At 41.2% G+C, this 27,860-nt stretch overlaps 2 protein-coding genes and 1 long non-coding RNA gene across 4 annotated transcripts; 2 read left to right on the forward strand and 1 right to left on the reverse strand.

Moving 5' to 3' along the window:
• hrh2a (histamine receptor H2a) lies at positions 1-12,375 on the forward strand. The gene is made up of 5 exons (XM_039814441.1): positions 1-103; positions 6,982-8,600; positions 8,968-9,139; positions 10,071-10,234; positions 11,310-12,375. The coding sequence occupies exons 2-4, from the start codon at positions 7,565-7,567 to the stop codon at positions 10,078-10,080; spliced, it is 1,218 nt and encodes a 405-aa protein (XP_039670375.1). The 5' UTR covers positions 1-103; positions 6,982-7,564; the 3' UTR covers positions 10,081-10,234; positions 11,310-12,375.
• Positions 12,376-20,608: 8,233 nt separating this feature from the next.
• On the reverse strand, positions 20,609-26,164 carry LOC120567470. The gene is made up of 3 exons (XR_005640582.1): positions 26,053-26,164; positions 25,747-25,952; positions 20,609-21,923 (listed from the first exon to the last, which is right to left on the reverse strand). It is a non-coding gene; the product is annotated as an uncharacterized LOC120567470 (long non-coding RNA).
• On the forward strand, positions 24,022-27,752 carry LOC120567467 (T-cell leukemia homeobox protein 3-like). 2 transcript variants are annotated; one of them, XM_039814443.1, is made up of 3 exons: positions 24,022-24,808; positions 25,777-26,011; positions 26,685-27,752. In XM_039814443.1, the coding sequence occupies exons 1-3, from the start codon at positions 24,382-24,384 to the stop codon at positions 26,866-26,868; spliced, it is 846 nt and encodes a 281-aa protein (XP_039670377.1). In that variant the 5' UTR covers positions 24,022-24,381; the 3' UTR covers positions 26,869-27,752. The 2 variants fall into 2 exon arrangements, with proteins under 2 accessions (XP_039670377.1, XP_039670376.1); XM_039814442.1 differs by having other exon boundaries at positions 24,027-24,808; positions 25,774-26,011.
• The last annotated feature ends 108 nt before the right edge of the window (positions 27,753-27,860 follow it).

The following is a 27,860-nucleotide window of genomic DNA, read 5'->3' on the forward strand; positions in this document are numbered from 1 at the left end:
CTTCATGCACACACATCATGAGCGAGACTGTGGTTCTCTCTGCTCTCAGGGGGCACAGCAGAGCGAGTGTTGGCTGTCTCAGAAGAGGATAAGCTGCACTAAGGTAAGTTGACAATTCCTACTTTGTACTTGCTGTAATATATTTGATATGTTATCAAATTTGTGTGTAAAAAAAATAGTTCATCCAGCTGTCTTTGTGGTGTAACAGCATCAATATTTGCTCTAAGTCTGCATCGATTTGCTGGTAAGCATTTCAGCAGCCATACAAGAATATTATGGATTTAAAATCTGGATGAACTAAATTGATTCAATATTTGTCAGATATTTGACTAACCCTTTTATTTACAAAGAATTAAAATGTTGTTTAATTCTCTTTTATCACTTGTAGATATCAGGTTTATATTATTTTAGCATTAAAATGCAAGAACAGGACAAAGAAATGTAAACGACAGAAATAAATATATAGAAGAAGTATGTGTGTGGTTAGTGACATATGACCTCAGGCTTATAGCATCTGTTCCTACTCTGAACGTGTGTCAGCTCAGTTTAGGGAAACAATTAATTCCTTATTTGGTAATTGTGTTTTAGTTTGGATTCATATCCATAGGTTTGTGGTTGTGGTTAATCAATCCTGATCCAGGTGTGAGTATGTGAACTCTGCACAATGACAAATATACAAAGGGGTCATTTAATCAGTAATGAAGATCAGGAAGTGAGATTATTTTGTGTGTGTGTGTGTGTTTTATCTTTCACTTGTTGCATGTCATACTTTCAAGTTCTACATTTGAACTTCACTTTTCCAGTTTCATATTCTAACACAAATACAGTGTGAATTGCTATCGTCGACAGACACATAGGTAAACAGATAGATCATCACAGATGCATACATAGATAGACATAAAGAAAGAAAAAACATACTCTGACCCAAAAAGTGCAGAGGAGTTGGTATTAATGTTATTTTGCTTATTTCCTTGTACTTTAGGACAATGGGATATCAAAGTTGCAAATTAGCAGATATGAATGGTTTATTATGATATGTCTCTGACTTGCTCACAGACCAATTATAATGATAATATCCCCCTTTCTACTGGAGTACTGGGATCTAAAGCATAATAATGACCTCCAAGAGAATTTCATCTTTATTTAAAGCATTAATTCACAAGCTCCCTGATTTTGTCATTAATTTATGTTTCATATTGGCCACAAAGATAAAAAATCTTTATTGTGATGGTTTTCCTGCTCTGCATTCCTGAGAGATTACTCAAATAATCTGGCCAGTACTGTGACATCCCTTTCCTTAGTTTTTATGTTGATAAAGTTTGAGCTTCTGTAGCTGGTGCTCTTTATTTCATATGTTTAGAAATTGTTGTCACTTGTCACTGCTAATGCTAACTAATGCTAACCACCTTGTTTTTCTTCTGTAGTACTATCCGACATTAAATATTAAAAACAAGAAATGTAGAATCTTTTATGAACTGGCACAAATCTAAATAACTATTATGGCAGTAGCCTACAGGATAGCAAAATGGGGCTAACCCAAGTGAACAACGAAAGTGAACCTGCAATGTGTGTATCAGCTGAAGCCACCAACAGAAGAGAGAGAGGATGTGGTTAAGTGTCATGACTTGGGCAGGGAACCATATGCGGTGCTGGGGAGCTCCGAAGACAGATGAAATAGCTACTAGGAAGTGTAACTGTAAGATATGACAGGAAATTAGTTGATTCTGGACCTGTGAGAGTGTGTGTTTTTCTATCCAAATGTCTCAATGTGTGTCTATTTACATTAAGTTGAAGCACTTTATACGGAAGCAGTAATGTTGACATAACAGAGGTTTGGTAAAGACAAGATTGACAAGGCATATGCATTATCCCAATGTGACCTGAACTTATGTATGTCTGTGGCACAGCCATGCATGCTGTTAGTATCTATGCATATTTTATGTGCCTGCCTGTGCTCACGTCTGTCGCTCAGTGTGTGTCGTTTTCATGCTTCATCAAGATTCCACAGCTGCCCTGCGCTGGTGGACACACAACTGTTACCAAGCAACCCACCATCTCAGAGCCCTTCCCCTCTTTCTCACTCTCACTCTCTCTCACACACACACACACACACACACACACACACACACACACACACACACACACACACACACACACACAAGAACATTCACAAAAATGCAGACAGCTATAGATTGCTTTGGAAAAGCAGAGGAAGTGAATGAGCCAAGTAGTTTTGCTCAATTGAATTATAGTAGGATGAATGAAGCATTCAGATGCCTGCTTGCATTATGTCGCCCTGATGAATGCTACTTGCAGGGACAAAAGTTGCTTTCAACATCTGTAGGCCTTTTCAGTATGACAGTCCTCACTAATTAAATGTTTATTGACCTAACAGTTACAATCCCTTGCTTTTCTTTAATGTATAGTAAATCTAGAATAAACCAGCTACAGCTCTGCTAAAAAAGTTCAGAAGATTTCAGAATAAACCCCAGCTACAGTATACTGCCAGCCGTTTCACTCTTATGTTTGTCTAATCCACCAACTGAGAAGTGCATGTCTTGAACTGCTTGTATGTGTGCCATGCAGTACTGCGGACACAACGCTCTTCACTCATTTCAGCAGCATTGCAGAGACAAGGCAAGTGATTTGGGACACTGTTATACTGCCTGCCAACCGTTAGGTGGCAGATATGTTAACTTTGATTGAGTTTTAATGGGCTGAATGAATGAATGGGTTATTTCCTGTATCTGCAATTAGTCTGAAGCAACCGCATAAAAGAAAGTTAATTTTACAACCTGCCGGCAATTTAGAGCTTATCCCAATAGTGCAGCGATTTGAGAGGGCAGAATTATTAAATTTCCTGACTCTGTGTAAACATATTCAAACACTTTGCATTTGTGGCAATACACGTGATACTTATGTGATGATCAGGCTAAAGAGCAGCAGATATTCCATATGTTTATTTCTCAAAAAGACACATCTGGCTGGTAAAAAAAAGGTCAGAGATTGAATACATGGCATTTGGAGGATCTCACAAATCAGGAAGCAAGTCCCAGCTAAGAGGTAAATAACCTCATTACTCATCTCCGGGCTTAGACCATGTCTGGTTAAGAATTCGAGCCCAAGTCATTTTTTTGCCTGCCTTTCATCTCAATACCAAAATTGGGCTCTTTTCACCAGACCACTTACTAAGTAATGGAAGGTGTAGATGGGGCAGAATGAAGTCTCTCCAGCTCATTTACATAATGTGTATGCTGAAAGATAGGAGACAATGAGAGGAAGCTGTCTAGGAGCTCCTTAGGTTAATCACTTAATATTTCATCTCTGTTGTGTCCACCAAATCTTGGGTATTACACACAGAGTTGACCTGTCCCCCTTTACTCACTGTCCTCTACACCACAAACCCATGGAACCTTGTGTTGTCTCTTGAAAAACATGAAACAATATTCAGAAAACCTCTAAGAGTAGAGCAGCCTGTACATCCTGTGGAAAACTCAGCACTCAGCAGTCATTACAATCCATTACAGTCCTCAAGAACCATTACTAAGGCATATGTTTCGGGTTGTTTTATAGTGTGTGCATGCACATGCAAGTTTGTGTGTCTGTGATTATATATACAGATGTAGTAACACTCACCATTGTTTTCCATTGGGGACAACTAATGAGAAGTTTATGAAAGAAAACAGATGGTCAGTGATACAGGAGCATGCTGTCTGAATGAATGATGATTTATTTACAATTTATCATATTCTAATATTAAGGTAAATGACTGTGACTTTCTACTGTAACTGTAGTCTGCACAGACCAACAGTGACTTGATAAAACAAAAAAGCATGAAAGTAATTCTACTAAAATAGGTCTTGTGCTTATTTGTGATTCTTGATAAGTGAGTAGGCAGGGTTGTATATTAATATAGTTGTTATTAAAAACACAAATGTTTATGTAAAAATAAACAGGAAATGAATATGGTTATGCTCTCACACACATGCACTGTAACATGGGAAAATGAACTAATGCTTCTGGCTGAGAGCAGATAACAAGAATGCCTGTGTGAACACATACACATACACACCCTCATATGTCCCAGGGTTGAGACGAGGTTATTGAAAAACTTCTAGTGACCGTGATACATGTCCATATGTGGACATCCCTCACAGGGCAGCGTAGGATCCAAGCCAATAACTCATTCTAACTGAGAAAGTGTGTGTGTGTGTGTTTGTGTGTGAGACAAAGTAAGAAAGTGACAGTGTGAGAGACAGATTTTGATGATGAAAACAGTTGAAATGTGTGGTCTCAGTGAGTCTGAGTCTGGTTCTGTCAGATATAAAGGCTGAGATGTCATGTGCATTTGAGAGCTGCACTTCACAGGTTAGTGGCTGTGTTATCAGTGTTTGCTTTGGATGAAGTTCAAAGCAGCGAGTCTGTGACAGAAATGTGTCCACGCAGAAACAAAGATTAGAAGAGTTCAGAGATTAGAGATGGTATTCTGGTTTCCGTAGACCCAGATTTAATAAAAATCTTTCCTTTATGTGTTTTTTTTCTTCATTATATAGTCCAATGCTCTTTTTTTCGCATATTCATGTAAAGCCCGCAGCCACCCAGCTCTCCACGTCACTCTCTCTCTTTTAGGTGATAAGTGAGCTGCTCTGGACCATGTCTGGCAAATGTCCCAATATCCATTACCGTGTTAGAAAATAGACGAGCAAACATTACCCACCACCCACTGACGCAAACACATGTACTACGCACGCATGCACAAATACACACCCACCCACACACACACACACACACACACACATACACACACACACACACACACACACACACACACACACTAATCAAGTACTTACCCTCATTCCACCAAACACACATTAAAATGAGTGAGTTCACACAGGACAAATAACTCTCTCGACAAGGTAGAAACTTAAACTATTCATAAGAAGTATTTACTTTACAAAATTACGTTTACTTTTATTATTTTTGGCCTGTACTGTATTTATCATCATATTATTATAATTATATCTGACTGAGTTGCTCTCATCAGTCATCTCATCTAAATGTTAATCATATTTAACGATATTGAAACCAAAACAAGACTTTGCAGAGACTACAGAGATAGACTGCTCAGAGATACTTAAGGCTCTGACACACCAACCCAACGACCGATCTTCGGCAGAAAAGACAGTCGGACTGACTGCCTCCCCGAGTTGGTCAAAAAAGTTCCTTGGAACACACCGAAGCAACGCTGACTTGAGCGTACGTTCTACGCGTGCGCAAGACGTAATACTTCTCCATAACAGCAGGCGGCGCAAATCTGTATTGTTGGCCAATGATTGGACGAACGCGTCACGTGGGTCTGGTTTCTCCCAAATTTCAAAACCGACCATTAATGGCGGCTCGCTCGTAATACAATCTCATATTTTACGAAAATAGTTAACCGGAACATGTTTCTGAAAAAATTTTAAGCGAGAAATAGGCAATGCAGTTGCTGTATCTGTCTTCATTTCAGATGGACAAAGGTCAGTTTAAAAGATTTTCGGCAGATTTTGAGAGGCGTTCTTCACGCTCATCCCGCTCGTCATTTCCAGTAACTGGCCATTGAGTCTGACAGTCCACTGGCCAATTCAACAAGTCAAATCGGTCCAAATGAACACCAACGGCTCCTCTGACGGACGACGGGACGGAACACACCAAACAGACTCGGGTCACCGACCTCGCCAGACTGTCCGACGGTCGATAATTGGGTTGGTGTGTCAGCGCCTTTAGCCATGCTGGCTGTTTACACAGTTGCATATCTTGTCCTGAGCTAAACAAACTACTGTCTTGGTTCATGGTTTTATTATAAAGAGATTGGAATTCCTATTAGCTGACTGTCTAAAATAGCAGCTTTACGTTTGCTTGCAAGAAAATGACCAACATGAAATAACTGAACATTATAAATACAAATACCAATACATTTGACAGCGACATGTCTTTCTGTTTTTTTAAAAAGCAACAAAGTCCTTGTAATGCTACATAATCATAATTGTGACTGGATTAACCATGGTGCTCCCATACTTAATTATTTATCATCATACATCATGCATGCAAGGCTTGAGGCTTTAAGTTTAGAATCAGACAAACTACGTAGAATGTTCCAAAACTCAGCAATCATGCAAGCCAGAACTAAATGTAGTTTGTGTGTGAATGTGTGTGTGATGGTATTGCTGTCCAATTCCATTTTTAAACCATTAAAGAAAGGACATTTCTTTATTGTGAAGACATTTTGGCCGGTCCTGTTTGATGGTTGAGACTTGTTCTTTCTGACCATGTTTGTGTGTGCTTAAGGGAAGGCTTAGTCTCGAGAAAAATCTTTTAAATTAATTACGCAGTTTATTGGAAACTTAGAGTTTTAAACCAGTGTTTAAACCTTGCTCTTCAGAGTGTGTTCCAAAAGCAGATTTCTATATTTTTTTTCCAACACACTGTGAGTCATTCTGTAACTGGTTACTAATTTATTATTTTAAATCAGCTACTACATCCCTGGTGCCAAGTCAATACTTTTTTTCTTTCACTTTATTTATTTTTATTCCCATTGTTATGACAGTTTGTGACACTGTTTATCCAAAAATATTTTGAATACTCTATATTAGTGTATTCATCATTTAGTGTACTGTATTTATCCATGTGTGCCCAAGATATAAGCTTGCCTGTGCAGACACAAAAACACACACATGCACTGATAAAATACTGTGTCTCAATATTTTTTCAAACAAGAGTAATGACAATCAATGTATCAATAAATGTTTTTTTAAATGTTCATCCAGTTTTGGTTGTTGTACCTAGCCTAATCTATCATCAGGGATTGTAATGCATCAACTATAAGTAAAGCAATAAGTTATATAAAACAAAAATTACAGTTATAACCAAACCAAAAGAAACTGCTCTTTGTTATAGTAGGTAAGATGATTACTAACTGTGTTTCTCATCACTGTCCACTAGGTGTCCCTACAGCCATATAAGATGCAGTTGAAGCCAAGACCACCAAGAATCAGCCTCACAGACAGAAAGCTGTGTGACAGCCATCAGACATTTCAGCAGCCAGGCATAGTGCTGATTTGCAATTCCCAGTAGCAGCATTTGTCAAGACACAAATGTTGTTCAACCAACTTCTTGCTAAACTTTTTTGATGAATATTGTCATGATTATGAATGGAAATGCTGGTGTGGTCGAGTCACAGGAAAGCTATGGTTCAGGCCCATCAAGAACAGCAAACAGTCACGTTTTTAGCAGCTAAGGCAGAGGAAATATTGGGAGAGAAATAGACAGAGGGATCACATGTGGCCAAGCTCTTAAGTCACATTTGATCATGGAGACATTGGTATTAGATTGTATGCACCTTAATAAATTGGAGCATCCAAACACTGAGTAAACATATGTAATAGCGTCATATGTGAGCCTGAGGCATCTCATGTGAATGTCCTGTTTGCAAAAAAGTTAGACCTCTCATCTAGTTCAAAACTGAAAAAAAAAAAAAATGCAACAATTGTTTGGATAAAGCTCCAGCAGTGATGTCATCAGATGGATGGATGTCTCCAGTGAAGCACCAGTGATAATGTTGTCACAAGTGATGCTGGGTGTTACCCTGTCCCTCTTCATCCTTCTGACTGTCAGTGGTAACGTGCTGGTGTGCCTGGCTGTATGCGCCTCTCGACGCCTCCGCTGCCTCACCAACTGCTTCATCGTGTCTCTGGCGGTGACAGACTTGCTGCTCGGCCTCGTGGTCCTCCCTTTCTCTGCCCTCCTCCAGCTTAACAACGAGTGGCCGCTCGGCCCAGCCTTCTGTAACTTCTACATTTCCATGGATGTCATGCTGTGCACAGCCTCCATTCTCACCCTCCTGGCCATCAGCATTGACCGATACCTGGCAGTGACCAGGCCTCTGAGATACGCCTCACTGGTGTTACCATGGAGAGTTGCTGTGGCCATGGCCAGTGTTTGGGCAGTGTCTGTGGCCGTGTCTTTCTTGCCCATCCAAATGGGGTGGAACACTGTTAATGGGACAGTGCAGAACCACGGGCCTTGGGCTCCAGAGGGGAAATGTCGCTTTGAGCTGAACAGACCCTACGTACTGACAGACTCTCTTCTCACTTTTTACCTGCCTCTGGTGGCTATGTGCTGGACCTACCTCCGAATACTTCGCATTGCACGGGCACAGGCCAAACGAATTATCAGTTCCCGGCCCACATGCATCACCAGCAACAACTGCAGGAACAATCCTTCCACCAGTACCACTGTGGTTTCCAGTGTTACAGCAGTGGCTCTGCGGGAGCACAAAGCCACAGTGACGCTGGCAGCAGTGATAGGGGCTTTCGTGGTGTGTTGGCTGCCGTATTTCATCCTGTTCACAGTGTTGGGTCTAAATGAGCATCCAGATCCAAGCTCTGTACCAGAATTCCCCATTGTGTTGTGGTTGGGTTACGCCAACTCGGCCATCAATCCTATCCTCTATGGAGCCCTCAACAGGGACTTCAGGTCAGCCTACTCCCGTCTACTGAGATGTCGATGCCCTACCTACAGTGGGTGGAGGAGCCGACAGCCGTCTCCCACTGTGACAGCAGGTAAAGCTGTAGAAAGAGCTTAAAGTGTGCAGATACATCTGTGCAGTTTAAAGCTCTTCAGTTTAAGAATCAGGACTTTTCTGACTAGTCTCACATTGCCAGACCTATCTTCTGGTCTGGCTACACCATTTATATATTCTGGGATAGGGGAATAAAATGCTCTGGCTTGTTTGTATTTCTTTAAACCAATCACAACCATCCTGGGCTGTCCTAAGCCCTGGAAGCAGCGACACACGCCGGATGTCAGGCTTTATCCCAGCACTGTACATCCAGGTAGCCAGACTTATTTCTGACCAAGAAATAGTTGTGTGAATACATTATATGTTCTCTCCAATTTTTTGTCTTCCTTTTCTTTTCCCCCTCTCAGCCAGAGACCAGTTTACAGAGGTGACACTGCTGTGTGGCCACACCCCTGCCACCTGCAGGGCAGGTCTAACAGAGCAAAACCTAATGCTTCAAGAAATGAACAGCGGGACAGCCACAGCAACTATTCAATTTGCAAATGGCACTGCTGCCACCGATGTCAATGGCAATGAGAGGTATATTTTTATTTAGTATATGAACAAAAACACAAGATGACATCACTTGACATGATGGAGAGAAGTCTTGACTCAAAACTCATCAAATATGATACAACTACGTTAAAAAGTGTGATACTTAACATCCAAATTGAGGTGAAAATGCTACAACACTCACATTCACTCATAATGAGTGAAACACCATGCTATGAAAAACTAAATTGTTCCACCAAGAAAATACATTAAGCTGGCTGTATGCGACACCTCGCTCTCAGTATGTGAGTGCACTGGTTCATATATTTACCTCATCCAAGGAGGTTATGTTTTCAGTTCGGTTTGTCTGTTTGTTTGATTGTCTGTCAGCAGGATTATGGAAAAACTACTGGCCCAATTTTTATTTAACTTGGTGAAAGAATGTAGCATGAGCAAAGGAAGAACCCGTTAAATAATGGAGCGGATCTGAATCACGGGGCTGATACAGAAATTATATTTCATTTTCATTAACATTGCAAGATAGGGCATTTGTGCTGCATTCATGTGGTGTGGGGATAATTGAAACAAATGATTTCCCGACTGGGAAAATTCACACTATATTAACATTGGGGGATAGTGCATGCCTCGTCAGAGGTCTGCGCTCTCTGACTGCCCTTCTAGTCTGTCTCTTTCTTACTTTCAAACACAATATCTGATCAGTCACACAAACAAATAAATTACACAGCCTTCATCATTGGAGATAGATTTTATTGCTGTGACTTGTTGTTGTTTTTTTAATTGATATAGCCATGCATTATTCTTTTGTTGCTCATTGATTTGACATGTGTCTGCATTTGTATGTACCTCAGAGCATTGAAAATGAGGGTTCTCCCTCAATGGGTTTTCAGGGGTTTTAAATAAATAAAATAAAAATGGTAATGTTTGTTCTCTAATCTTTCATTCCTTTCAATAAACGCAGGTCATGCTGAGCCTGTGCTGGTGAGGTGGGTGCTTTGTTGACTTTTCTGCGGTTGCAACCAAGAACCAGAATCCATCAGCCTAAGAAGAAAGATGGATAGAGATTTACAGCCCCTCTATTTGCAAGCCTTCATTGCCACAGTAGAAGCACCCATAACACACCACGTAAGTAGATACACACCGACATCCCTATAACCCCCACAGACCATGTCAGGCCCAGAACAAATGAACTGTGACACACAGATCCTAGCGGTGTCATCCACAGTGCATCAGGCCATATGGCAATATGCTTATTAGGCCAAGAAATTTGCTTTCAGCAGAGAGGAGATACATTATCCAGTTTCACATCCTGCTCTCATTTCTTTGTTCGCACTTTGTGAACTGTATCGACTAAGTGGTTTTCTCTTTGTATGCGCTGCTTTGTAAAGTGTGTATTAGTTAAAGCAACAAAATTTTGACTACCAATACATTGTAAAGGCTGCCTGTTCATTGCCGTATTTAATCTTGAGATCAGTAACACACTTTAAATACCTAAACTACATTAAAGGTGCAACATTATACAAAACTTTGCCAACATTAGAACAGTGGTACAATATTTTTCATATTTTATATAGCCAGATACAGTTAAAACAACAACTAATGATTGCTCATTATGACTTTAAGAGGAGAAATCCTCACAGCACTCTTTTTATTTACCATTATATCTTACTACTGTCTTAAATCTTTTTGGCGAAGGATTTCTCTACAGCCGATACCGCAGTTAGTTGATTAACTTTTCTTAAGGTCAACAAGGCTTAATTGTAACCAGGATAATTTATTATGATTCATCTTTTGTTAATTTCTCCCCTTTTTCTGAACTATTTGTTTTAATTTTTCACTTACTAGTGAATTTATTGATAAAATAAAACTATTCAAAGTGATTCTCTGTTTTGTTTTTAACAGCTAAAAAAACCTATGAAATTATTGTTTCTTAGAAAAAATATTATTACAGCAGTTTCTGAGTGCTACAATAGTCTTATGTCTAATAGTCTATGTGCACACAACTTTTAACCTCCTTAAACATGAATGTGCAGCCCTGTATTGTGATTGTTGATGAAGCAAACTGACTAATCTCTCTACCAAGACTAGGCGCTAATCCACACTCCCCACAATGGTTAAGTGAATGATTTTTTTCTTCCTGCATATTGTACACCCAAAGTGATTGAATCCTCTTGATTTGTGTGTCTCTTCCACCTGTTAGCAACCACTCAATCTATAATTCAACGAACAAAAATGGGAGAAAATGGGATCTCAGCAACTCCACACCTCATCAGCAAGAACCAACTGTACGCACACAGCTGACCTCTACCTGTCCAGGAGCGAACAAATGATGATGCTTCTACGTAGAAATGGTCTAACAAAATCCTTCCACTGCATCCAACCATCACACAGGGCAATACGTGGCCCAAATATGCTCTCGAACTAACTGTGGATAGTATTAAAGACCAGCCGATTAACTTGTTGGCCATCAACTTCATAAACTATATTTTTTATGCTGACTCAAGAGTGCACTCCAGTGGAAACACAAAGTATCACAACTTCAACCTGGATAAAGTAATTGGAAATAGATGTTTGACAAAATTAGAGAATGGAGAGTGTAGAATATTAGCAGTTCAAGTTATATTTGTGGCTCTTCAAGGGAAAAAGGTGATGAATGGACTTACACTTACGTCTTTATGTAGAATGTGTCACATGTGAACATGGGTGTTAAAAGTATTCACATTCATTACTCAGGTAGACGTATAGTGATAGGGTTTAAAAAGACTTCTGTAGAAGTTGAAGTATCAACTCTAGCTTTTTACTCAAGTAAAAGTGTAAAAGTACTGGTTTCAAAACTACTTAAAGTATAAAAGTAAAAGTAATGTAAGGGGAAAAAAATAATATCAATATGCTTTTTCAAATTAGACGGCGAGTTTTGAAAACAATTAGCTCATGGTACTTGGGCGCGCAGAGCTTGCAGCGCATTCGAAAGGAGTTCTTCCAACCATTTTGGAAAAACTAATTCCAGGTACGGCCAGGGATGTAGAAGGGTTGGCTGGTCTTCCTGGCTACCAACCTCCTCGCTGGTGCTTGCTTGGGACATTTCGCTCGAGTTCTCTCGAGTCTCTGCCACGGACATCTTCATACTAGGTTACATACGTCTGCTATTTCCTTGCTGGAGTGTGACGTGATTTGTGTCATGTGCAGGTGCGATGAATCGTATACAAACCAATAGGGTGTCGGAATGGTATACTGTATGTTTATACTTCTCATCCAACCACAATCAAATTCCCTCTATCCGGATGGCACGATTTATCTGGATAGGTTTTTGTGTTTTTTGTGTTTTTTTGAACGATGACAAGCCGGAATGAAAACAAAGCCAAACTGAAATAGGAGTAACAAGGCTATTTTTAAAATGTAAGGAGTAGAAAGTACAGATAATTGCGTGAAAATGTAAGGAGTAGAAGTAAAAAGTCTGCTGTAAAATAATTACTCCAGTAAAGTATAGATACCCAAAATTTCTACTTAAGTAAGGTAACAATGTATTTGTACTTCATTACTTGACACCTAAGCATGTGAATGTGTAGCATGCAAACTAATGCTATGTGTCTATTTCGAAGAATGTAGACTGTGTCTTTACTGTTGCTCATTCAGTGGCAAATGTATTATGTATTGTATTGTATATACATACTGTAAAAGTAAGCGTGGATTGAATAAATGGCATGTTCTGTTCCTCCAAAATACAAAATTACAACCATACTGTACCATTAAAGGGCAGCTTAAATGAAGAATAGAATATTTACTACCATTTTTGGAGGCAATACACATGGGCTTTAGTTAAGTATGGACAGGGATTATCATGTGGGATGATGCAGAAAACACCATATGAGTGGTAATACAAGTACATTGTAAACAATTCATCACAGCTGTCAGCACACATTGCCTCAAAATATTGCCACATTAACACTTAACCTTCTCCATACTTTAAGCTATTTCCTTTGAGGACTGACACAGAATTGTACATAATATCCATCTGCATGTCAGGTACCAGCTGGAAACAAATGATCGAGGGGGTTTTACAACCCATTCAACCACATGGAAACACTTATTTGGAATTTATAACAACTAGGGTAGGCATTTCTTCAATTCAGATCCAAAGATTTTACTCTAACCATCCCTCCTGTCTGTTAAGAAGTGGCCCCTATCTCACGCATTAAAATATGAGGCACAAAAATCATAGGACAAAATGCACAGTCCTCGGTCAGTCAGAGACGTCGAGCACTTTTATGCTTAGATTTGGTGGAAAAGGATCTGCTCTTTATGGGAGAGTTACCCCCAACACAAACAGTAATGGTAAAGAATAGAGAAGAGATAGCTGTAAACGTACATTAACATTACAGCTTAGCAAAACAACAATACCAAACCCTAAATCATATAAGCAGGAGGTTGCGGCAGCAAGCAATGTTGGCATTACTAATCAGCAGGATAAAGGTGAAAACTTGCAATTTTTAAACACAACTTAGTACATGTGATTAGATGATAGTTTCCTGATTCAGTGCAATCTCCAGCAGGCTCACCTTTGCTTAACTTTGACCAAGATCAGCCAATGGAAACCCTGATGCACTGTGTTTGAAGAATGTATTATTCTATCGTTTATACTTTACAGTACTAACACACTACCAGACAACAAATTGTAGGGTCGCTCTCAAACACTGTTTACAGTTTGTGATTGCTCGGAGTAATATTTATGTATTACCAGGATCAGAAACATAACATTACGTCTTTTTTCGGGCTGTGTGCAAGGCAATTTCGTTGAACAGAAGGGTAATGTGTCCATATCTTAAGCCTGGCAGATTGTAGCGTTATTGTGTTGGGAAAAATACAGACATGCGACTACCAGGACGTATCTCTCCAGCGTGGCAAAGGAAACACAAAGGAGAATTTCACACTAAAGAGACTGTAACTTTGAAAGGCTCGGCTGTACGTTAGAACAAGGACTGGATTTTGTCCCCCATCACTTACAGTGTAGCAGCGCTAGAAGGGATTACTTCTTGAGGAGGAATGATTGCAGGAAACAACTCTTTCCATGTTCTGAGCAGTGAATATTTTATTAACATATTAACAAACAATGTATAATTTAAATGCCTTTAAAAAAGGCTTTTTCTTTTAAATCTGACTCACAGTGAGAAGAAAATGACAAACAGATGCAGTAAATGTTTCATTTAGGGTTTCTATGGCTGAAAAACAGAGTAGTTAATAACTCAGAGCGTTGGTCTTATCTGTGCCCCGTGCTCTCTAACTGTAACAATTTTAATTGTTACAATGTGACAATTATAATGCTTTTATCTCCTTGAGTCTCTCTATTCCTACATAATATCATGTGTCTCTTGGTAATTCTGGTCACTTGCTACCCATCTCCGTCTCTTGACCATTGACAGCTCGAACTACATGAAAACCATTCATCATTGCTTCTTTAACATCAGATTAATGTGGGGGGAAACTAAACATATGGACTCTCTCTCTTTCTGTCACTCTAATGCGCGCGCGCACACACACACACACACACACACACACACACACACACACTACACAGTATACACACACACACACACACACACACACACACACTACACAGTACACACACCCGGCTAGCTCTGTATAAGCTATCAATCATAGATATTGTCATTATTCAACTGTGTCATCGACAAGCCCCTCTCCTTCTCTCTCGCTCCAGTCTTTGTCTCTCTTTCTCCCTTCTTCATTCCCTCTTTTCTCTCTCTATCACACACACAAACACACACACTCACTCACTCACACACACACAGAAGAGAGGGAATCATGAATCATAAATCTTATGAATGCCATCTAAAGACTGCTGCTCAGTGCTATGAGAAAGACAAATGATTGATAGATGTGAGTGACTGTGGCGAAAGCAAAGAAGATGGCCAGAAGGTTGCAACGAGCAACACCGAGGTCAGAAACCGCAGTTCAAGGGTCAAACATATCAGAGGAGGCACAATATGGCCAAGAACGATGGAGAAAATGGGGGGGGGGAGTAAATGGTTGAAGGGGAAAGGAGAGAGCAGGGAGGAGGAGGAGGGTGTGGGGGGATGCTGCCACAGTGAGGCTAAAGCCATAACTCATCTTTTATTAAAAATAATGAAAAAAACTTAATGAGTTAATAATATCATGGAGAAAGAGATAGGGAGTGAGGCAGAGATGGAGGAAGGGACGGAAGAGAGGAAGGAAAAGTAGAAAGGAAATGAGGAGATAGAAAACAGAACAGGGTCAACGTGTGTCTCTTTTCCCCCTTTGGTCATTTATTCCAGTTTTCAAAGTTCACACAAGATCCATTACAGCGGTGGGGACGATCTTAGCGATCCCCCTCTTTCTGCCGACCTAAATCCCAAAGCCTGCTTGGTAATTAAAGGCACTTAACAACCAATTAACAGTGATGAGCTAAATTAGCAGGATATTGTCTCCTTTGACTAGGCTACTGCATTATCAGTGTATTGAAACAGCGATGAACAAACCTCAGTGGCCCGTGTTTGCATGTCGGCAAATGACGGATTAATTACTATTAAAACATCAGCATCTTAATGAGCTTGGAAACAATTAGAGAGGTCGTTAGCATGTGGAGAACGGCTGAGAACAGAAGAAGGGGGGAGTGAGCACAAAATAAGAGAGAAATCTTCATTGGGAAGCAATGCTGATTAAATGGACGTACGGTCGCACTCATCGCCCAATATCTGTGGACCTATTAAATACATGACATCACCATTTGTCTTTTCTTCCATCAAGCTACTTTTCTGCTGCCATTATCTTTCCCCTCTTCTTCTCCGGCTTCCCCAACTCTCTGCCTGCGTTTCGCCTCTCATAAAAGCCTTTTTCTTGCTCTTCCACTCCTTTCTCTACTTTCTGCTTTTTCACTCCCATTTCTTCCTTCCCTCCTTCATGCTTGGGGGGCACAGTCCTGTGAAGGAATTTAATATGCAACTTTTATATGAGAAACCAATCGCATACGTCTGGGTCTATTGGGCTCGCAATCTATCGGCCCGGACGGCTAATGCAATAGAGAGAGCCGGGGCTATTTATCACACAGGGAGCTATCTTTTCCTCTCTCCCTCTCTCTCTCTCTCTCTCTCTCTCTCTCTCTCTCTCTCTCTCTCTCTCTCTCTCTCTCTCTCTCTCTCTCTCTCTCTCTCTCTCTCTCTCTCTCTCTCTCTCTCTCTCTCTCTCTCTCTCTCTCTCCCACTCTGCCCTCACTCTCTCTGTCTTTATTCAAGCCCAGATTCCTGGCTGCCACTAAATCAGGCCAACTATGAGCTATGGCTGCCCAGAGGGCATCTCCTCTTTTATAGGGGGATTTGGATTTTGTATCTACTGGTTCCTCAGTGGTCGTTGAGACTGTGCTAAAGGAAGCTATAAACATTCAACAAACAAAAGCCAACCACTTAAATGTTCCTCCGTCCCCACTGTAATGATCATGAACGTGTAGAGATATATGGATGTAGGGGGATGCATAAACCTGATGAATAACAATATCAATGGTGTTTACAGTGATGCTGCAAAGACTTGTTTGTGAGCTTCAGACAGAAAGAGACATGTGTACACATTCTTTTACAATTATAGTAAGGCGCTATAATTCACACAATAACACAGCAGCAGCAGAACTTCAAAAGTTTCCTGATGAAAAACAAAAGTGACAGTGTGCAGGGGAGGCTGCCCACCTGCAGCAATTAAAATGCCTCAGAAAACCCAAATTCATTTCAACAAATTAGCCACATTACTGGCCACAGTGTAATCGCTGATGGCAATTAATAAGAAATTAGTCACAATCAGCCCTATATTAACATCTCACCCAGGGGCCGCGGCTGGAAATTAATAACCGGAGATTCATCTCTCTTACGGTCTTTCTGGCTCTCTCTCTCTCTCTCTCCCTCTCTCTCTCACACACACACACACACACACACACACACACACAAACACCTTTTCCCACCTATATTGTTAATGAATCTCCTGTAAGACAGATTTTTTCTGTGTGGATCGACTCATATGATCCGCAATCTGCTCATGTCAGCTAGCCAGCTTCCTCTTTACTGGGGTGTGAAAACCCCCTGAAAGACATGAGTGTGTGTGCATGTGTTTTCTCACTAGTACATGTACAATCAACACGTGCTATGAAGTTCATGGACATGCATATATAGAGATAGACAATAATATACAATAGACTGTATACAGTATCTGTACAGTGTGTGTGTGAGAGAGAGAGAGAGAGAGAGAGAGAGAGGTGCTACACAAATGGGATGGGGGCATCGGTGGAGACTGGGCCCGCCTCTAGGGGTCCTCACACCAATCAGCAAAGCGCACCAAGAATCAATTAACACCAGTGGGAGGGGGCAGAGGGTACGGCACCACACACACTTAGACACACGCTGTCCACATGGACACTGCCCACACACATGGTACTGTCTGAGGAGATATCCATCAGATTACACATTGTGCCAATGTGTGTGTCTCTGAGTGTGTGTGTCCCTATCCTGGTGTACCCCGGTCTCTCATGGTGTGAGGTTGGGGAACAGATTGGGGGTCAGCAGGGGGGTCAGGCCAGGGTCACCCCCATCTGAGCCGTGTGTGTGTGTGTGTGTGTGTGTGTGTGTGTGTGTGTGTGTGTGTGTGTGTGTGTGTGTGTGTGTGTGTGTGTGTGTGTCAGTCAGTCTCTATGTGTGTGTAGCCTGACCACCACTTGCAGGGCTCAGTGGCAGGCAGAAGTAAATAAGATGGATGGTGTTGATTCATACTCTGAATTCATTGCTCCCCCTGAATCCATAGAGAATAAATACATCCACAGAAATTATGAAGCAAGGGACCAAAATGAGTATCTCACATTTCATATTGCTCCTTTACTTTTTCTCTCTCGCTTTTGTCGCTCTCTGGTTTGGGGACAGCTGCTGGCAACATGAAAACCATTCATCATTGCATCTTTACCCTCAAATTATTGACAGAGAGGAGGACAAGGAGCTTTATTGGCTACATTTTACAAGGTTGGACGAAGAGAAAAAGTCACCCATCAGTGAAAACATGAAAACTTGAATTAAGCAATAACAAAAAGGTAACCACCATTTTTGGGACAGAGTAGAAGCCGAGCTGAAAAAGGAGAACAGAGAAGAGAGAGCAAGAAAGCAAGACAAGACATTTCCGATACAACAGACAAAACAGAACGGCCAAATAAAGTGATCAAAGAGTGTCTACCATTTGCCCATGAACGTTCCACTGCGAAACCCCACCTCTTTCCTCTCTCTCTCTCTCTCTCTCTCTCTCTCTACACATTGCCGTCTCCATCTGTTAGCCCGTTGCACTCGTCCGTCCACTAACCCCCCCCCCCCTTCTTCCTCGTTTCCTCTCCTTCTCTGGCCTTCCTACCCTCAGGGAGGTAAGGTGATCTCCCTGTGCTGGTGTAAGTGACTGGTATTAGTCTCCTTCTCTGTCTGTCTGTTTGATCCCAGCACTAATGACTCCACAGGGACTGGGGTCTGATAATGGGAAATCAATACAGAGAATAGCGCTCTGGAGTGGCCTCACTTAGCTCTCGCTCTTTCACGCCTCACAGCAAAGTGCCTCTGTGTATTTGTGTGTGTGTGTGTGTGTGTGTGTGTGTGTGTGTGTGTGTGTGTGTGTGTGTGTGTGTGTGTGTGTGTGTGTGTGTGTGTGTGTGTGTGTGAGCATGTGTATCAAGGAAATCTGCATTGTGTGTGGAGCAGAATTTAAATATAGGCCCATTGTCCAAAATACGTATATAACTTTTTATTTTCATGTTTTGTAATTTAACTGAAGGACTACTGAAAAAACTCTGTAGATTATAAAACACTGGATCAAATCAAAGCTACTGGAGAGTTGACATTTTTGGGGTCATCCGGCAGTAATATGCATATGTGGCTGTGTATATCTGAGCGTGTGTGTCTAATCGGTCACTCTTGCGCCTCGAGCCAGACAGGTGGAGCTGGTGGCATGAGGCTGGTGCCCCCCCTCCACCCTGAGGGGCCAGAAGGCCCAGCAAAGCAGGGGGCTGGAGTAGCTCCCTCTGCCAGGCACCAGAGCACTATGAACTGGTGGCAGCTGGTCCTCTGTCCCTCCCTCCCCTCCTCCCCTGCATGAGCGCCCCGCGGGCAGGCAACAGGAGGGGTGAGGAGGTCAAGAGGCAGGAGAGAATGGGTGGAATGGCAGCGACATGCAGGATAATCAGCTTTTATGAAGCGGAGAGGACACAGACAGAGAGAGACGGGAAACACAGCTCTGACACAATGCAACTGACTACAAGCCGTAATGAATTAACACATTAGCGCCATGACCAGGGGCGTTCTGGAGCACTCAGCTGCTCTTAAACACAAACCCGCACTGGCACGCTCCCTCACACACAGACACATAAATCAGTCAGAAGTCATTAAAGCAATAGCAAACTCACGCACTTATTAATTACATCAGTCATTTTGTGGATCCCCCTAAAAGGCCATTGAGTGTGATGATAGACTAAAAATGTCTCCACAATATCAGCAGAGAAACTTTTACTTAGCACTCAGAATAGATAAAGACAGAGATTAGCTCTTAAAAAGTACAACACGCATAAACACAAGAAAATGCGATGGGAATCCTCTCGTCCAAACTAAAGCCATGTGTTCAATTATCATCAGCCCCAAATGATCCCCATTAATGCTTTAACTCTTTCTCTCACATCTCAGTCTTAGCCATCCTTCCATCCTGTTTTTGCTCTCTGCTCTCCGTCCATCCCTATAATTCACGTCTGTGCGGTTTACTTACTTCCCTTTCTCACTCTCTTCCTCTCCATCCTCCTCTCCCCCCCTCCCTGACTTTTAACCAGCGTGAAGAGGCAGCCATGCATTCAACCATCAGACAGGCTTACATGGTCTACCCGCACGCACGCACACATACACACACACACACACACACACACACACAAAGCATATTGTTTCTCAAGTGTAACAAGAATGCAATGTTCATTGAAACAAATATCTACCATATCAGGGCATCTTTATGTGGTTAAATGTGCATACTGATACTTGCAGAAAAAAAGCTTACATGACTGATTTGTATACAAGAAAATCACACTGAAAGTCTGTCTATTGGTTGCTGTTTGACTCCATGTGAAGAATATATCAAATAATCCACCACTATGTTTTTATAGTCAGATGCTGCATTTGAAGAGCAACATTTTTGCTTTCATCCAATACAGTAAAGAGAACCTTTAAGATGACAGCTTTCATATTTGGTAATTAAAATCCTTTAATATCTACCAAGTGGCATTTACACTGACATTTTACATGGTTTATCTGCTTTTTAAGTGTCTGGCAGATAGATTGTGTCCACAGTGTACAGAGCAGTGGTCCTGTGATAGGATGATGATGGCCCTGGCTGAGTCCCTGATGGGGGATCCCATTCCTCTCTTCTCATCCAACAATCCCACTGAGCATGTCAATATGAAACACTATCCCCCCTACACTGGGACCGAGCTAGGCTATCCCTCCCATTACAGACAAGACAGGCTTATATTGATAGGATGAGCCTGTAAACTGCTGCATCTGTGTGTGAGAAGATGCATGGCCTGCTATGGAGAAAAGTGTAAATTAGACTAAATCAAGTCTCCCAAAAGTAAAACACATTTTCTCTATATTGCACTCAACGTGAGCGTGATTTACTACATGACTTTTGTTGTATGTGGGCTGAAGGAAAACGGGCCATAAAGCTTTGTTTACCCAACTTTAAAAATCCACAGCCTTGTAAATGTTGTCAGATGGCCGATGCCAGTGTCTTTCAGCTTAATACTGCCTATATTAAATAGTTTAAATATTTCATAAGGGCGGGTTTTAGAGTGAGGGAGGGGAAATCGTTAGCTGCGGTAAAGTTTCATTAACTGGTCCCCATTTCGCTGCGAGGCAAACTCATCTCCTCTTATTGTAATAAAACAATCTCTCTCTCTCTGGGTGCTGCTATCCACTCATCTCTCTCTCTCTACCGCCTCTCTCCTTCTCTTTTACATCATAATAATACACTACATCCCCTTTAAATGCACTATTACTTACCGCTGCCTTTTCATATTGTAACATCACGGGCACTTTAGCGACAATATAAAAGCGTGTCATTCATTATTCAGAAGCAGCCGGCCTCGTCCCCCTTTTAAAAAGTCAGGCGCGCTGCTGAAATTGATAACGGCGAAGAGACGCGCAATAAAAACGCTGCCCCCGGGTACCGAGCTGCAGCCCAGACCCCCGATTATGCAGATCAAGTGGTAATTTCTCAAACAAATCGCACTCTTTCACTCTTTTGTTGTCGTTTCTTTTTGGACTTTTGGAATCAGGGTGTCAGCTTTTATATTGCCTGTGGAAAAAAACGAGGATTGATGCGCATCTTAATTGTTCGTGTGGGCTGCAGGCTTTTCAGAAACACGAGCTAAATATTTTGGCCTGAACGAGATAACCTCAAGGCTGCTTTGTACAGGGGGCTGTGTGGGGTTTTCTAAGTGGACTCTTGGTATCAATTATTTTTTTTACATTTTCTTCTGTAATCATGAAGCAATGAAATGATCCGACACTGTCTATAACAATCAGACTATCAATAAATTCAGAAAGGCTGGCTGGAGGCGGGTTGGGGTTTCTCCTGGTGGGTTGTGGATAACCGGTGTCACGGTGGTATCTCGGTAGGTCAGAGCTAATGTGTCATAATCACTCATAATCATTGGATTACAACGGATTACTAACACCCAACATCTGCAACCAGTGGGGCCCCGTCTGCTGTACTACAGGCTGGAGGGACTGCCTTCATTCTGTGGAGGAGTCACGATAAACGCAATTATTAATACTTTTCATGAAGTAGTTGTAGGTTGTCGTCCTAAAAGTGGCCATGTAATTGTTATAAATAAAATAAAACTATTTAAATGTGTTTTGTTCGATTCACCAACTGCCATAATTATTGTTGGGGAATTATTCTTGCAAATGCCATGAAGATAAACATAAAAATGTCCACAAAGATGACAGCTATAACAGACCAATTCTCCCCCATCAAAAGCCACCGGTGAGCTCACATATGGCAGGGTGGACCAGCCAGCACTCAGAGTCTGTCCATATTGCCAAACAAACACCTCGGGCCTCGTCCAATCTCATATTGCTTCATAAGACTTTATTGTGAAGGGCGAGATGTGGATCTTTTTTAAAATATATATTACCTACTACAGTATCTTTGCATTTCCGTGTGGTTTTGAGGCGTATAACCTCACAAATTACAAATCAACCATTTTCATCTACTTTATTTTTAGCTGTTTTTTTTAATGCAGATTAACAAATCAGGTAAATTCAGGCTGCATTTAAAAAATGGATTGTGATTACAAAAACACTAAACACTGACATAATAGCCAATAGCCCGCTTAAAAATGTTGACAAGAATACAGCAAAACCCAAATACCAAAAATGTATTATTTACACAGTTGAGATTCAAACACATGCCTACAAAAACGATGATTGATGAACAGGTTGAGCAGATCTTTTAAAAGCCTACGAATAAACCCCATTGTCACTAAATGAATATGTTGGGCGTTAGCTTGTTTAAGTACTGTAATGTGATAGCCTAAAAAGCCACCTGCCGTATCTGAACCCGACGCGCATTCGTCTGTCCCTGCGACAAGTTAGTGAAAATGTGATTATCCGGTCACTTTGGGCGCCTGTTCCATTGAATCTGAGCGGTTAGCAGCTTCCAGAGCCCGGACACTTTATCTGAAGTAGCCCATGGCCTTCCCTTGTCAGGTCATTTAATGTGGCACTGGCCACCAAGAAATAAGGCCACACAATGCTTTACCCTGCTCAATAGGTGCTGGTGATTCACTGCCAGTGTTCAATTAGGCTGCTGTCCTTTTATTTTAAAGAGAGATATGATGGGTTTTGTGTGCGTAATTACGCACAGGTAAAATGATAATCTGACTTTATAATTATATTTTGTCTCAATAATCTCACACGTACCATATTTAATAAAATCTGTTGAAATGGATTATTGATTAAATGTTTTTCAATGATTTTACATTATTTTTTCCATAACTAGACATTCAAACCATCATGAATGAACGTGGGTGAATGCTCTGCAACTGGTTATAAGATGTGAACATTTAAAGCGTTAAATTTGACGCATACTGGAAAAACATTTCATAATTTTTGGTTTGAGCTTAAAAATCTAACATTTTGAAACAGTTGGCCAATAAAACGCCACAGTGCAGGCGGATGTCAAAGAAATGTAAAAATAACTCCACATATGATTATAAGGCGTGGACGATGTGAATGATTTTAATTAAAAGGAGTAGAAATTCAGACCGACATTTCTTCCTTTTGGTCTCTCCTTTATAATACATCCATGACGAATAGTCTTCAGGTTATAAAGCACTTCCTAATAGCTTTCAACCAGTTTTCATGAAAACTTATTATTCACGTCACGTGTATTCCACATGTGTCAAACGATACGGATTGAGGAGGTGACAGCAAGAGGACAAATGATGCGCACTTGTGTCTCGACTGAAAAGTGGTAATAGGCAGAAGCATCAATTCATCGGATACTAAGGTGTGTAAAAACTTTTTCCATTGGATATCACTTGTCACCAAAACTTATAAACCCGTGAGGACATGTATGGAGACGAGCGGAACACAGACAGATGGCTGACCAAACACCACTCGGTGGAAACGATAAGAGACGCTTAAAAGAACATTGACCTTCAGTGATCCCTGGTGCAATTATTTTACATATGCCAAATAAATTTCCATGAAGCTGTCGAAATTGACAACATCAAATTCTCACTCATTCAGAAGGCATGACGATGCCATATCTTGCCATATATATATCAAGCTGACGCCCGTGGTTATGGGAAATATTGGTTATTGTGCCAAATTGTGGGCTATACCCCCATTAACATTCAATCAGTCATTCCGGTGCCAGCCAATGAATGGTGGAGAGGGATGGAGGAGGACGGAGCTGCTAGACTGAGCGTTTTGACGCGCTGAGAGGAGGACAGAGCGTCGCATCTCTCCAAACGCCCATCAAACTTTCACCACAGCATGTAGAGAGGACCCAGTCCTCTGAAAGAGGCCTGTTAGAGACAACAAGGACACGCTGGATTCTGGGCAGACGGCTGGACAGCGATGGAGACACTACTGGCAATTACTTTTGGTACAGTTTGACCCTGCTGCGATTCCCCCTGAAAACATCTTGTTCATTTTTTTCGTCCTTTTTGCGACAGATCGACAGGAATGGAGCAAGCACCCAGCGCGCCGAGCCCTCCACCAAAACCAGCCCATCACGAGCCCATTAGCTTCGGCATCGACCAGATCCTGGGAGCTGGTACAGAGCCAGAAAACGGGCGCGCGTCTGGAAGACAAAGTGGATCCGATTTAAGCAACGGGGACGGTTATTACAGTTTAGGAAGCCCGACCGGGGCAAGCGCGCCCTCATACACCGCGCTGTCTATCTCCCTCTCCGGTATAATGCCTCCGGTGGAGGCGTCAGGTTCATATGGGGAGAGCAGGAGTCTGGGAAGCCGGGGAGTAATTCGAGTCCCGGCCCACAGACCCATGACAGCGCCGGGACCCCCGGCCCCCGTCCAGAGCGCTGTCCCTGGGTTTGGAGGGCTGTGCTTCCCCTGGATAGGAAACAGGTTCGCCAAGGACAGAATATCAGGTAGGCCAGCTGTTCCACCTAACGAGTTCCCCTCATTAATATTGTATAATGTGTAAAACAATAGTAACTGCTGCTGACTAAAAAACAAAACAAAAAACACCTGTGCCAAATACTTGTAAAGGCTTTTACAGCCAACTGAAATGTTGTCACTTTAAATATTTTAAATGGCTTATCGTTGCAACATGACCTACGTTTTTCTTTTAATATTTATATTAAAATAGAGTAGCCTATACTACGTTTACACATTATTATTTAACGCCCAGTGTCATTACTGACTTCACTTGTGTTTTAGGAGTTGAATATGTAATTTCTACGAAAAGCAAAACAAATCAAGCTTTCTTTTTAAATACCTAAAGAGCTGAACTGTTATGATTTATTGCTGTAGTAAAACATAACTAAATGTTATTAATATGCTAAATTGAAGATAAATAAAAATAAGCCTATTGGGCTGCCAAATAATTTACTTTAGATATTATAGAGAAAAGGAAAATAAAAAATAGCCTACTAGGTCTATTCTAAAATAATAAAATGTGTGATATGTTCTCTATATTTAACACAAATGTTAAACAAATTGAAGATGAACAGGAGCCTTCATTAGCAAAGGTCTATAATATAGTATGTGAAGAAAAGATAAATAGGCCAACAGGCCTGCTGCCCTCTCTGTAATTAGCAGTGCGGATATTATCCGTTAAAGCTCAAACACCTTTAAAATGAGTATTCATTCATTTTTTCATAATTGCATTGTTTCCAATACTTGGCCAGACTCATCTTTCACAATAAATTTCATCTCACATATTTCACATATGGCTTACACAGTCTAAATAGGGAATTGTTGTCAAACAGGGCAGATATCTGTGATATATGGCCTTGAATTTCCATACAGAGTGGGGAGTGAATTAGTCTGTTTGGTGCTGTAGGAAATCTCATCTTCCACTCACCGGTGTGTGTCTCTCTGTTCCCTGCAGCAGCTCTGGTGCCGTTCGCCGTTACGCGGCGGATAGGACACCCGTACCAGAACCGGACACCGCCCAAACGGAAAAAGCCCCGCACGTCCTTCTCCAGAGTTCAGATCTGCGAGCTGGAGAAGCGCTTCCACCGGCAGAAGTACCTGGCCAGCGCCGAGCGGGCAGCCCTGGCCAAGAGTCTGAAAATGACAGACGCACAGGTCAAAACCTGGTTCCAGAACCGCAGGACCAAGTGGAGGTTGGTATGACGTTTCATATTCAAGTCTAAGTTGTACTTACATTTGTAATCGCATTTCATCACACTTCGCCGTTAGAAACCCGCACTACAGTCTTTTTCCGCAAAGACTTAACATCTGTTTTAGGCGTCCTGCTCAAAAATCAAACTTTCCTCGTTCTGCAGATGACCCCACGCGCCATTTCCTGTGCATTGAGCCCGTTGACACGGAACAAAAAAGCTACAGGATAAACAATAATAATAATAATAATAATAATAATAATATATATATATATGTAATTTATATATGTATGTTTTTTTAAATCAGCGTTCATATAGTTTTATTATCTTTTCTTTTTTCTCTTCATATTCTTCGTCTTCTACAATTCAACATTAATATTAAATATTAAGTAGAGAAAAAAAATTGTAATCCCCAAAATGTAGTTTTTTTTCCAATGAATTATTATTATTATTACAGAGAGTCAATTCGCTGCTGTATCTTTTTTTATTTTGATAATTTTTCATGTTTGAAACAAACCTTAACATTCTTTTATCACTTAAACATTTTATTTTTATTCTAATAACCTATCACTGCTGTTTTATGCAGCTTATGGGAATTTTCGCAGTCTTTGTTGCTGTCCTTTAAGTTTACATAACTTCACTTTTTGTTTAATTTTTTTCTCCTGTCTTTTATCAGGAGACAGACAGCCGAGGAGAGGGAGGCGGAGCGTCAACAGGCCAATCGCCTCATCCTGCAGCTGCAGCAGTCCGCCCTCCAGAAGTCCCTCAGCGAATCAGCGGTGTCGGATCCACTGTGCGCGCATAACTCCTCCCTGTATGCCCTGCAGAACCTCCAACCCTGGGCCGAGGAGAGGGAATAGAGACCAGCCACCACGCTGTAATCAATAAGCATCATCTAATATCCCTGGGAGGATACATACATTAAATTAGGCCTACATGAGGACAGTGGGACTTACTTTGATCCATGCAATGGATAAAAAAAAAAAATGTTGGACCAGGTAAACTGAAGAATGGGTCACAGGCAGCCATTTGATTGGACGGTTGTGAAAATGGACCTGTGGGTGAGTGATGCCTGTTCTGAAAGATAAACAGAACTTTCTTGGAATAAATCTTGCAAGTCTGTACTGGGAACCGTGAGACTTTTTTAAATCCAAAAAGGAAACAATACTTGTCATTCAAAATTCTCGTGACCCTGTAATACTGTAATGTACTTATTCTGTTCATAAGAATAAGATAATTTACCCCATAGACTTGAAGGAGGCAATTCATTCTCCCCAGTAAGACACGATTAAGTGTTTTCTGAAGCTCTTGCTCTCAACAACCAACTCCTTATTCTGCAACACTTTGAAAGGGTTGGCTCTGTATTTTTAGGGGAAGAACACCAGCCATATAAAGGCAAGGCCTACACCCCAACACATATACAATAGAGTACTTGCATAAAAATGTGTCTGAGTTTTAAATAAATCTCCTGCTATTTTATCAAAATACACAAAAAGATGTCTTCACGAAAATGCAGATAAAAGCGGGTTCAGAATTTTTTTTTTATTGTACTGGTGCTTAAGCGTTCTTCCGATCTCATTTATAAATGTACCCACTTCAACTACAATGCACCACCACATCCACCTATACATACACAGGTGTGGTGCACCAACTTAGCCCAAGAAAATTATGCCTAAAATGTTACATTATGGGGAAGAAATGCTTTTGTGCAAAGTAATAAAAGGAAAATAGATGTCAGGATAAGAGGAGAGAGAAGTGAAGAAAATATGAAAGAGGCAGTAAGTTGGGAAATTAAGGGAGTGATGCATGTTCAGTGATGGTGGTGAAGTTTTTTCATATGCACATTATCATG

The sequence above is a fragment of the Perca fluviatilis genome, chromosome 10 (assembly GCF_010015445.1).
Source record: "Perca fluviatilis chromosome 10, GENO_Pfluv_1.0, whole genome shotgun sequence".
In the NCBI taxonomy this organism is placed as follows: Eukaryota; Metazoa; Chordata; class Actinopteri; order Perciformes; family Percidae; genus Perca; species Perca fluviatilis.